Genomic DNA, 12576 nt, shown 5'->3' on the forward strand with positions numbered 1-12576 from the left:
GATATTAGAATTTCTCAACTCCCAAATAAAAAAAGGAAAGAAAAGAAAAGAAAAGAAAAAGAAGGTATTTGTTGGCTGCGTTTGGATTATGTTTTCATGGTAGCATGCTGAAGTATGTAAAGATCCACATATTTCTTCTACTGAATGGTCAATGGTTGTTCGTTCAGAAGCTAGTGTAAAACAATTCACCATATCCACTTGTCTATTAAATACAAACACACTTCTTCTTTCATTGAAGTTCGAATAATCGAGTCTTAATTTTGAAATTTGTAACGAATTAATTATAATAATTAGTTGATATAGTTAAAAATTTGTACCAATTTATATAAATTACAAATACTAAATTGTAATTAATAAAAACTGAATATTGATATTAGTGAAATCTTTTGGTCTTAATTGTTACCAATTTGAAAATATGGAGTAAGATCAATTGTGTGTTCGGTCAAGAGTGTTTTAGATTGATTTTCTAACTGTTTTTTACTATATGCTAATATATATATATATATATAATATACAGTAAATTTTATATTAAATCTAATAGACAACATTGTTGGTTCTTTATTGTTGACAAATTTGGTTATATATTTGATTTCTTAAAATTTTTTGATACATATATTGAATAATTAACTGTAAAAATGTTATCCACCATAACAAATCTTTAAAATACCTCTTTACCCTTAAAAACACTTATTCAAACATTTAAAAAACCAGCCCAAATAGGAAGGGTAACCAACAATGACACCATACCCTTGTAGTACTTAGAAATGAAGGTGATGCTAGGTGTAATCTATTGCTTATGAATTGTTGACATTTGACAATGAAGCAAAAAGAATTGGAGCGAGAAGAAAACCACGTACAGAACACTGATTTGTAATAATACAAAATAACTTATTATACACAAGCTTTTAAAGCACCCTTCCCACCATACCCGAAGCCACTACACCAATGGAGAATTGTGGTGCCTACATAATGGTACAATATACATATTAGCTTCCCCAGCAGCTCTTTAATCTATCATCCTTAAATTAAATTACTTGCGCTTCAGAAATCACAAGCTGACTAATTGTACGACTATCACAATATATTTCTGTTCTATGATGCTTAATGAACTTACAAATGGCCCTCTACTTCATTATGGAAATAAGCACCCAACGCTTATGCGGGTTATGCCATGAAGCATCATGAATGCGGACTGAATCTTTTATTGGAAGAATGAAAGAAGAGAACAAGAAGAACGCGATGTTCTTGCTCACTGACGAGCTCCACTGCGCATCTTTTCATGGCAATGGTGCATAAGTTGATACATTATTTTGATTTTAAGTGATTGGCACGTGAGAGGTGGCGCTGTTAGTATCTGATGATCCTGATGGTGTCCATGCATAGATTAGCAAGCCCAGTACAAGAATGACAGCTCCAGCTACGAACCCCGATGGAAGAGCGGAAGCGACACCGATGTATGGGAGTGGCAAGGTGAACATATAGACTGATATTGGCACTGTTTTTGTGAAAATGAAAAATGTTACTGCAAATAGAAAAGCATCCATACTTTCAAGGATATGCAAGAATGAGGAGAGAAATTGTGGCATTGCTTGATTTCGGGTGTACTTTCCAAGTAACTTGTACTTGAGAAAAACTACAAGGAACATGATGGTAACTTTCACAAAGTTCCATGATTGGCTAAAAGATGGGACATGGCTGAAGGAGCAAATTACAGGTCCAATTCAGCATAAAGACTGAAGATATCTTTCCAACTAAATGGTGAAGGACATGAAAATGTCAAATTTAGATGGATTGACCAACTTCTTCCCCTTAGAGCTAAATGGAATTTTAATAGACAGGGAATGTTCATCAGGGACTTAGGACCCTTCATTTAGCACAGAAGAAATGATTTTGATTTCTGATGAGAACGGAAGCGAGGAAGTACCTGAAAATGTGGATGCAAGAGAAGAAACCACGGCGGATGATATCTTAAGGAGATGCAGCAATGAAATGTTAAACCCTATATTTACAAGAATAAAAAGAAGAGGTAGCAGTGGTGCGCCATCACATCCTGCGATCAGAATATCCTTTTAGTGTCTAAAATAAACACCACAAAACATGACAAATGTAGGATAGCATTTGGAAGTTCAAGCTGGCAAATATCGTGAAAAACTATTGAATCCTCTTTTCCCTTTAATGGATACGTTTTCCGGATTATTGAAAAAGCATAAGAGGAAGACAAACTTACCACTTAAAGAACCATAATTTAGAAAACAGGCCGTGCCATCTCTAAGATAGCTTGGCAGTTGAGCGAATGGAATACCCCATAACTTAGACAAGAATGGCAGGAGAGCCAGTACAAAAACTGCCTGCAGTTGACATGAAATAAATGACTTCTTAATCTTTTAATTTACAGTAGAACAGAAAATTGGGATAAAGAACAGATGTATCTAATTGATGGTGTTAACTGTTACCTACCTGGAAAGCAGATCCAAAGGAATTTACAACAAATAAGTCAATCGTCCTGCCCTGTACAGAAGCAATTCAGATGGGAATTCACTCCACGCATCAAGAATTGACACATACAAAACGAACTCAGGCAACAAGTATGAAGATGCAATTAAACCAAACCCTCGCAAAAATTTGAGTGCACGAAATTGGTTTAAGAAAGTAAAAGCATAAAGCCAATTTTTTGTCTGATTTCCAGATAAAGAAAGATTTACGGATTAGTCTTCTTATATAGGATTTTAACAATCGGCATAGATAAAATATTCTTTTAAAAAACTACAAGAAACTTCATCTTGTTTCTTATCAAATAATAGAAAAGAAGAAATACTGCATAATGTACCTTCAATTGACGGGAAGCATCCAAGAAGATGATTTCCTACATAAAAGTTTTTTTGGTTAAAAAAAAAAAACATGCGTAATAATTGGGAAACCAGTTATTATTTTGCCACCACCTACCTTCAAAACTGTATCAGCTGCTTGGAACAAGAATGAGATTATCATCAGAAGGCTCCAAAATATGCCGGCTTCCTTCAAGGAATGCCCCGCGTTGGAACCACTGAATATGCAGACAGGCCAAAAAAAACAAAAAACTCTCGTCAAAACAGAATTCATGCAAGCAAAGAAACTCGTGGTTACAGCAAACATTCTGGCTGCTTAACCAGATGAAAGTGATTTCCACATCAATTAAAGATCTTATGCCAGTAAGCTACAAGGCTAGATATTATTATATTGAACAACATAGTTCATGCTAAATGCAATGTTTTAACTGATCAAATGAGTTCATAAACATTTCAAATAATTAATATTCCTCTCCAGTTTCTGCCTCGAATTTATCCCTTCATATCACATCACTTGATCATATAAAAGTAATTCGTGTCTTTTCTATAGAGAAAGGACAAGTTAAAGTCGTAATCTTCAGAAATTCTGCGTCAAAGTTCAGCTGCAGTAATTGTTTATTCACAAGCACAGCATATGCTTTTTATTCAAATTCACAATGAAGAACTAAGATAATATTAAATTTTGAGCAAGATATATGCCCCATAATAAAAATTACCTCGCAACAGTAATGATTACACCAATGGTAACAAGAAAGCATCCGAGAAGTTGACTAGTCTTGTACCTCCGCCCAAGGAAAATAGTTGACAGGAGAATTTGCCACACAAGAAAAGTCTGCAAACAAAATGGACCATAATAACTTGCATGCGTATTGTGTAGAATCCTTAACAAAGAGAAGGCTGTAAGAAAATATTTGTAATATTAGTAGTTACTGGATTTACTCCACCTATATAATTAACTCTGGTCACCTATAGAGGAGAACAACTTGTTTGTTTAATAATCTCATCAAAGAAAGCACACGCTTCATTCTTAGGATAGCATTACTTAATTAAGCACGAGCAGTCTTGTAAATGAGTAAAGTGATTTATAATTAAGGGGGAAATGTTCACTCTGCTTTACCTGAGACAATACTGGAATAGATGCTCCAGAAAGAATGGCTTATCCAAGGAAAATAACACAAGTTAGAAAAAAGGAATTTTAATAAAACAAGGATGCAATTATCTAATTACAAAATTGAAAATTGTAACAATTACAGAGGAGATGCCATCCGAAACCAATAAATAATTAGCATCTAGAAATACTAAGAAAAATGTAGAAAACTAGAGCCGTTTTTTTTTTTAAGGTTACAAGTCTTGGTCATAATTTCTTTGCACATTTTCCACTCTTTAAATATTTTAAAAGTTTTAGCTAGATTTCAGGGAAAAAAAGGTTCCAGAAATCCTATTTTGTTTAGATACGTCTAAATTTGGCTAACATTTTCCAATTGTATCTTAAAATATATAACAAGACAGAAAATCATTACTATGAAAGCATGAACTTGGAAAACAAAAAACAGAAAATTAAACATTATGTAACAAATGAAGTACAATCACAAAAGAATAGTTTTCAATTGAATAGATATACAGGCTGAAATTGACCAAAAACTTAGTTCCGTACTATATATTAGGAATAAACTAAATAGTTAAATCTACCGTAACCAAAAAATATCAACTTTTAAAAGCTAATGGCAATGTGATATAGTGTTGATGAAGGAGATTTTAACCGGAAATCTTTCTGTTATGTCCTCCATTTCAATCAAGGACTTTAAAAATAGATGAATGGACAGTTACCGAATTATGTTTAATATATACTTAAAACAGATATATATATCTCATTTTTTAAAAAACGGGAACATTCCAGAGTTGAGGGATGTTGTTAACTTGTTATAAAAGGTATTACCCGCTGCTGCCATCCCTGTCGCAGCACCAAGAGCTTCCAAGAGGCCAGCAACAATATATGGGGCCTTCGGTGTGGAAAGCATCTCATCCGTAACAATGCCAGCGTGATACCGTATATACAAAATAGAAAAGTAGACAATTACATACCTGAAAAGAATAGTAACTGTAAGAAATCAATTTAACCAATCAAGAGCAGATGCAAATAAGTGCCAACCAAAGAAACATTCAATCTACATGATCTGGATATGCAATATCATCATGAAGCAAATGTATAAAACAACATATAGATAAATAGTTTGTGTGCAAAGCATGTATATAATTCAAATCAGTCAATGAAGCAGCAGCACTGATATGATAATCAGCAAAAAAACAGTCAGCTTACAGAGTTTCTATAACTTATAAAATGTGGGTGTGATATGAACCAATTAAGTTTTGATTTAAACATTCGGCTATACAGAGTTCCTGTAACTTATAAAATATGGGTATATGATGTAACACAGTAAAGCTGAAAACTTGGTGCTTGGTTTGATCAGAAAATCATACTGTGTAATGGACTGGTTCAGTAAAGGTTAAAGTGGATTCCTGATAGAATGAAAATGCAAAATCTCCTGAAAGAAACGGAATCTACATGGTGAAGAACATTGAAATTATTTGTCAGTCTTAAATATGATTTAGATGTGATTTTGCAATTTTGCACATCTTTCAACTAATCTGAACCCATACAATTCTACGCTTATCGTGAGCTTCACAGAATTCCCAAAAAGAATTTAAGATGCACCAATTATTTATTTTTCATTAATTAAATTAGAAAAAAAAAGGATGGGAAAAGAGAGAGGAAAAGAGGGGAAAATAATGGGACGTCAGGCGTGAGCTATATTAAAGTTAAAGCTATTTAAATTGGAAAGCAGCCGCGGGAATAGAAAACAAATGAATTAAGAACTGTTATCATGTTCGGATCTTCTTTATATTATTATAATAACAACAACAACAATAAGTTGGGGGTTTCCTTTCCTTCCTATAATATGCAACAATACGATTTGAAATTGACATGAAAAGCGAATTTGTCTTTCTCAGGACCACATGGAAAGAAGCAAAAATCGCCACAGACTCCTGGTTGTGACAGGAAAATAGAAAAGTGCACTACTGAAAAAGATATTTTAAACGACATCGTTTCCACCTTTAATGATTGATAAAGAGCATATAATATGTGATACACATTCAAACTGGACCCACCATTATACATCCAACCTTGTCAAGCTTCAATGCTTACTTTTAAATATTTTTTTTTAGAAAAAACCATAATTTAAACGGTATTTGAGAAAAGAAAATCAAACCGAAAGCTTATTATGTATTTAATATTTATAGATCAAAAAGAAAAAAGGAAAGAAAAAAAGTATTATTTATTACCCCGCTTTGGGTTTTTTTTTTCCTTTTAGTACAACACAAGTGGGGTCACTTTAAGTTTCAAAGTTAGCCCTTCTAATCAAAGTGCAAGATGGCGTCATGCTTTGCGTATATATATTCTATTCTAAAAATCTAACCTCTTTGTTTAATCTTTCCGCCTTTCCAAAATCAGTATCTACAACAGTCCTTGGTCGCTGCTATTTCTTTCTTTCTAACAAACCCATCACAGTTTTGTTAAAATTCTCGTGGCTGTGTTTGTGGCCAGGAGTTACTAAACAAATATCAATTTTATATTTTATCAACTATTTACATTAAACTCTTTAAATTTTTTAACTCCTTATTCTTCATTATTTCACACTTTACTCCAAACATCCCTCAAAGGCATCAACTTCCAATTTACAAGATAAATAAAAGTAAGATTATATTCCCCCAAAATTCTTCAAATAAGTTAAAAAGTACTATCAAAATATTCATAAAAGGTAAAAGATAATGAAAGAATAAGATTATTTTTCAAAAGTTAAAATACCATTATAGTCAACATTCTTTTGAGTTTGTTCAATTTTGGTTCCTATACTTTAAGTGGTCCAACTTTAGTCTTTATATTTTCATTAATCTTAAATTCAGTCTTTCAAAAGTAATTTTTACCAAAATTGGTTAAACAATAATTTTCATGATACAATATGTGGGTATGCTTTCAAAATTTGATTTTTAAAAAAAGATTTACATTGAAATTAAAGTAGCTAAAAAATTTAATGTATATGAACTAAATTTAAACGAACTTCGAGACGGAAAATGGCATTTCGACCTTTCTAATTATATGCATACATACATATATTTAAATGCAATTCAGACATTAAACAAAAAGGAAGAAGGACTGAACCAACGACTTCTTCAACAAATTAATACTATTTTTATTTAAAAAATGAGTGGAAGGAGGAAAATTATAACCAGTAAGCCGCCACGGCCTTTTACAAAATTTTACTAGAAATTGTGTTTAAATCGAATAGTTCCTTTTACATCCAGAGCCGTGTAAGGTTCATCCATTTTCAATAGATTTTCACTGAATTTAAAATGTAATAACCGCAATTATAAACTATTCAGAAAACGACGTTCAGTCGCTAAATAACAATTTTCCTTTAATTAGAAAAATGTGGCGAAATGGTGTAAAAGAATTTGAGACGAAAAAAAAAAAACATTGAAATCCTCAATAATGAGGCGTGTGAGGGATGTGACCGTCACAATCACTGTGGGATAGGATGCAGTTTTGAAATTGTAAACCGTCGTATATAAATTTTGCAATTTTTCTTTAATACATCTAACTCTGTAAAATTATCCACTATTATCCACCACATTGTTTCCAGTCTCCTCAATAATTGAATTGGAAAATTGAAGGGCAGGATAAGGAATGAAGAACAAAGTGTGGTTTTAATCGGCTTGATCGCCAAAAATGACCCAGCCAAATTCAAAGAAGAATCACGAATCAAAGCATTAAATTCAGATATCAGATATGTTAAACTAAAATTGACGGTTCATTATGTTTGAATTAAGTTCATGAAAAATAGAAGGAAATGTAATTCTGGTGGTACTGATTAAGATTCAGAGAAGAAAAAGTGGAGAGAAAATGGCGGTAAGTACCCGAACGTGGCGAGCTGAGCGAGAAAGAACGGATAGTGCTTAAGAGGAATCAAAGCAAGCTTGTACAGCACCCGATTGGCAACACCGAAAATCACCGTTAACGCCGCTGCTACCACTATCTCCACCGTCCGATTGCTTCTCCTCAATTTCTCCGCCCTAATATTGTCCAAGATCTCGCCGCTATTCCTCTTCGCCAAGTCCTCCACCCTCTGATCTCCCACAGCGTACGAACAGGGCTTCACCCTATCCTCCTCTCTACTGTCCGATCGATCCCAAGCTCCCGACGGCGCCACCGCCTCCAGCCGCCGGTGCTTCGGCGCCCGTAGAATTACGCATCCACAACCGGACCGTAAATAACCGTTTCTATAAATGCCGAGGTGAGAAACCTCCGCTAGGCTCCGCGGTTGTTGCCGTAATCGAAAAGGACCGCCAAATGAGGCGGTATCGGCGGAGAACCGGCGGGACCATGATGACATAATACAACCTGCGATGAATTTATGGCCGGAAAATTCAAAGAGAGGGAGCCGTGTTTCAATTGTCGTTCTCTCGGTGCTCGCAGTCTCTCTCGACGATGCTCTGCGTTCCTTCTTTCCTTCCCTTCAATGGTTTAAGACTCGTCGAATTTCGCTCCATAATAAAATAATTATATGAGGAAAATGATCAGATGCGGACGAGCTCAGTCCATCCAAATGAGATTATCGTCGTCATTCGATGATAGATCATGATGGACACGTGGTGATAATCCACGGGGGCTGGAAGCTTTTTGGGGAACGCGAGAGGTGAAATGTCAGCCGTAAGATGTTTAACCATGACAGGAGTGATGGTGGCCGCAGGATTTGATTGCAATTGGGGTGAGAAGTCTTTACATGATTGCAATTGGGGATAGGCTTGGGACCCAAAAATAAAGTTTTCTTTTTTCTCTCTTTTTCAGCATAAAATCCATTTAAGTTCAAACTTTTCTAAAATTATTATTTGTGAATGATTAACGGTATCATCTCTGATTTTAGATTAATGGACATAATTGACATACGTGAAAATAAAGGTAATATGGTCAAGAAAATAACAAGATTTGGGTCAATAATGATACTTCAAAATTAAAATAGGCCATAATAGAAGATTTGGCCCAAGTCAACACACTTGACCTCGACTAGGGGTGAGCTCAAGTCTAAGCCCGACAAGATGGCTAGAGGAAGTGATCCTCGCACACCTAGGTTCAATGGGAGAAAAGGAGATCCTAGATGACTTGGAAACCCTAAAGGAAAGAATCTAGGTCATCAACACCGTTCAATACTTGTAGACAAGTCCAAAGGAATTAAATTCATTCTCAACCTTAACACTCTCAACTTGTCTCATGAATCCCACTTTAGATATCGGAGTGTGTGTAGCGAGCTTCTTACTAGTGTATATATCTTTTTGTCTTGCACGTGATATCTTCTCCTAAATGTAAATTTATCGTTGTTGTCATGTGAAGGTCAAACCTATTTTTTCTTGTCTGAATTTCGGCATCAACAAGCAATATAATAAAAGGAAGGTTCAAAATATTGACGTAGATGGAAATATGGAAGTCCCAATAGATGGTTTTCGGAAACTTATAAAAGCAAAGGGGTTTCCTTTCAATTAAGAAATATATATTTACTTTAAAATGAGTTAAAAGTTTTACATTTTATATTAGTTTAATATTGATGATGTTTTGTCGCTTCTTATTTTTATGATATTATGGAAATGTTGATTCATCTCTTATATTGATAGTGAATCCATAAATATGTAGAAATATGGATGGAAATGTCTACATGTCAATAAACCAAGGTCGATCTAAGAATACAACAAAGATGATTGTTTTAAAAGATCAACATGATCAATACAAGAAGATCGACAAGCCAATGGCAAACTAAATAAGATTAACAAGTCAAAGACTAACCAAAAAAGATCAATGAGACTGATCGAGAATAAAAACTCCAACCTTCGAATCAAATACATGTTCAAGAGAAAGAATCACGTAATCATACGTTGTATATTATCAACATTTACTATTTCTTGAAGTTTGATCTCTCTCAGATGAACCATATAATAAAGAGAAACCATGAATTAGAATGGAAGAACTTGCCCCACCCATAATTAAATATTTTGTAGTAGTCTCATTAGACCGTACATCTTTCTTGGTATATCCAAATAATAAGTAGGAGCATAAACTAAAGCATTGTGGAGCTACGAAGATAGTTACCTAATCATTAGCACTATATTAAAACATTTGCACAACATTTGCACCTTAGTACAGTTTATTTTTACTTCATATTTTTTTTAAAAAATCACATGTTAACACTTATATTTTAACATTTTTTTTTTTTAAAAAGCATTTATTTAAGCAATAATCAAATTCAAAACCCTAAGTCCTCATCAATAAGGGGCCAACTCCAAGATGGGATGGCAGAAGCCCAAAATAGACGATCAAAAACTACAAAGGCAAGATAATTATGCTCGAAAGATAAGAACTGGAAAACAACTTCCCTAGCTAAACGATGAGCAATTCCATTACATGAACACAAGAGAATGAAATAACTCTGGTCGGCTTTGTTAAATCCTCGATCTCTTCAATGGCGTTGTTGTTCAGCATGAAAACAAATTCCCTTTTAGCCTTTGCAAAAAAGACACAATGGGTTAGCATCAGTTCCTTTCATCATAATATTATCAAAAGGCAAGGACAATATCATGAATAATCCTCCAAGCTCAAACTTTAGCTGAGGGGTTGTTTATTAAAGGGGCATTGAGGAAGTTGTCTTTATTGATAGGACATTCTTTTCAACGTTTTAGCCAGCGAACTCTACGGGCTTTTCAAAATGCGCCAACACTACTTAGCCAGGAGAGCTTGGTTAAAAAACTTGGTTAGAACTTAGTTACAGATCTCTATAAAACTTTTCAAATGAGCATGGAGATCTTCTCCAGAGCTCCTTCGACTTGTCCAGCGGTTTGCATCATTTGGAACATTACAAGCTTTATCTCAAATTTGGCTCCTTCAAACTCTGGACGTATGATTCCGGAAAGAAATCATATAAATTGGGTGATGCGTACTCCCTAATAGCTCTATTATGAGCTTGCGCCAATGCATCATTGGGTGCATTAGGCACAATGGGGTTGTTTTGTTGATTTGCCATACGTCTATTTCGTTGCCTACGTTGTCGATTATTTTGAACTCTCCTTCATAATTTTTTCTCGATCTCTGGGTCAAATCTAAATTCGGGTTGAGTACCATCACTCATACAATGTTTGCCGTTTTCGGCTAAACGCACAATATGCCTTCAATAGAGGGGGAACCTGCGATAATCAATAAAATATTCACACTAATCAGTTGCCGAAATATTTGGCAACGACGCCAATAACTTATTGCATTGAATATTGATAAAGAATAATGCGCTCTATGTATTACAAGTTTTTCTAAATTAAGCCCAAGTATAAATTTAATGAAGGTGTCTTGGTGAGAACCAAGATCGAACACAAAGATTTTGTACTAAAAATAAATATTAAACTTAAAGATTGAAATGGGCGTAGACACAGGTTGATCAAATGAACGTGTTGATAAGTGTTTGTACAACCAAATTGATGAATGAATTACAAGTGATGGTGAGAATGGATGAAGGTGAATGGTGAAAGTGGTGGTGGAGATATAATGCGTTGAATGGGAGTGTGTGATGGTGATGTATTGAGTGATAGAAATGGTGATGGTGGTGAAAGAAATACAACACAAATGAAGTAGTGTGCGATAAAAGGGATTGAAAATCAGTTAATGAAGTAGGGTTGGAAAGGTTCACTAACATTCTCCTAAGTGATGCATAAGTATCCGTTAATGTTTTTAACTTATAAAATAGCGAACTCACCTCTATGTGTTTCAAGCCTTACTTACCCTATCTCTAAGACGCATGCTCAAGTTAATTTTGATAAAAGAGAGTTAACTTTATCTCTAAAGCTATTTCTTTTCTTGTTTAATGGGTTCCACAACCACTCTCTCGATTAGTTAGCTATTTCTACTTAAATCGATTTATCAGATGGATTGAAGCAATAGATTAAACATACATCAAACAAGATAAACTTCAACTTAAACAAAACTTATGAGAATGCTAGTTTATCTTTCCAACCCATTAAGAAACTAGTTGCTCATGATGAAGAGAAGTGAAAAATAAGAATAAAGAGTTTCTCAATCTCAAAATCTCAATACAAGTTCAAAGTAAAAATAAAATAGAGTAATATATAGAAATGGAAGTGTCAAGCCGTCGATTGCAATGTCTTGTTCCTTTTGGCTCTGATAGTGGCTGTTTCACTATGGTAATAATGGAGGTTGGTGGTGCTCTCTTCCTTATCAAAGAAGAAATACTGAGCTTTCACTTAGAATTCCTCAAAGAAAAGATCGAGAGATTGAAGAAAATGGAGGAAAGAATTGGGCAGAGTTTTGATCAATATCTTGACAAAAAGTCTGACGTTTGAATTGAAGATCGTTGGGCTATTTATAGGTGTCAAGTGGAAGGTTTTCAACTTCTTTCTAATGATTATCTGACACTTTTGCATTTAATTCCATCCCTGCTATGTTGACTTCATCACGTCATCGATTCATTAGTTCTTTTGCGACTGTCTCAAATCAGCTACCAACTTACACTTTGATTAGACGGCCACGGCTCCCGCGTTTGTTGTTTTTATCTCTTCATGTTTATGTTCAACTCATGAGTCTTCTACGCGTGCAAGATGATATTGATCTGATTTTCTTATGTGTCTAATGACTACAACTTTTTTT

The 12576-nt window shown here is 34.4% G+C and overlaps 1 protein-coding gene across 2 annotated transcripts; it reads right to left on the reverse strand.

Annotated features, from left to right (window-relative positions):
- Window positions 1-832: 832 nt before the first annotated feature.
- On the reverse strand, window positions 833-8434 carry LOC120088552 (protein CLT1, chloroplastic). 2 transcript variants are annotated; one of them, XM_039045941.1, is made up of 10 exons: window positions 7800-8430; window positions 4762-4907; window positions 3943-3980; window positions 3542-3657; window positions 2944-3043; window positions 2828-2863; window positions 2458-2508; window positions 2228-2348; window positions 1925-2050; window positions 833-1495 (listed from the first exon to the last, which is right to left on the reverse strand). In XM_039045941.1, exons 1-10 carry the CDS (start codon window positions 8273-8275, stop codon window positions 1317-1319), a joined length of 1389 nt encoding a protein of 462 aa, XP_038901869.1. In that variant the 5' UTR covers window positions 8276-8430; the 3' UTR covers window positions 833-1316. The 2 variants fall into 2 exon arrangements, with proteins under 2 accessions (XP_038901869.1, XP_038901870.1); XM_039045942.1 differs by lacking the exon at window positions 2458-2508 and having other exon boundaries at window positions 7800-8434.
- Between the last annotated feature and the right edge of the window lie 4142 nt (window positions 8435-12576).

This window comes from Benincasa hispida, chromosome 10, assembly GCF_009727055.1.
Source record: "Benincasa hispida cultivar B227 chromosome 10, ASM972705v1, whole genome shotgun sequence".
Lineage (NCBI taxonomy): Eukaryota > Viridiplantae > Streptophyta > Magnoliopsida > Cucurbitales > Cucurbitaceae > Benincasa > Benincasa hispida.

Bases quoted from the DNA above. Each gene is read 5' to 3' on its own strand.
- LOC120088552 (XM_039045941.1), bottom strand. From the start codon at position 8,275: ATGTCATCATGGTCCCGCCGGTTCTCCGCCGATACCGCCTCATTTGGC. The intron at 3,044-3,541 runs GTAATTTTTATT...CTGCATATTCAG, and splicing joins GTAATCATTACTGTTGCGAG to TGGTTCCAACGCGGGGCATT. The intron at 2,509-2,827 runs GTACATTATGCA...GCTTCTGTACAG, and splicing joins ATGCTTCCCGTCAATTGAAG to GGCAGGACGATTGACTTATT.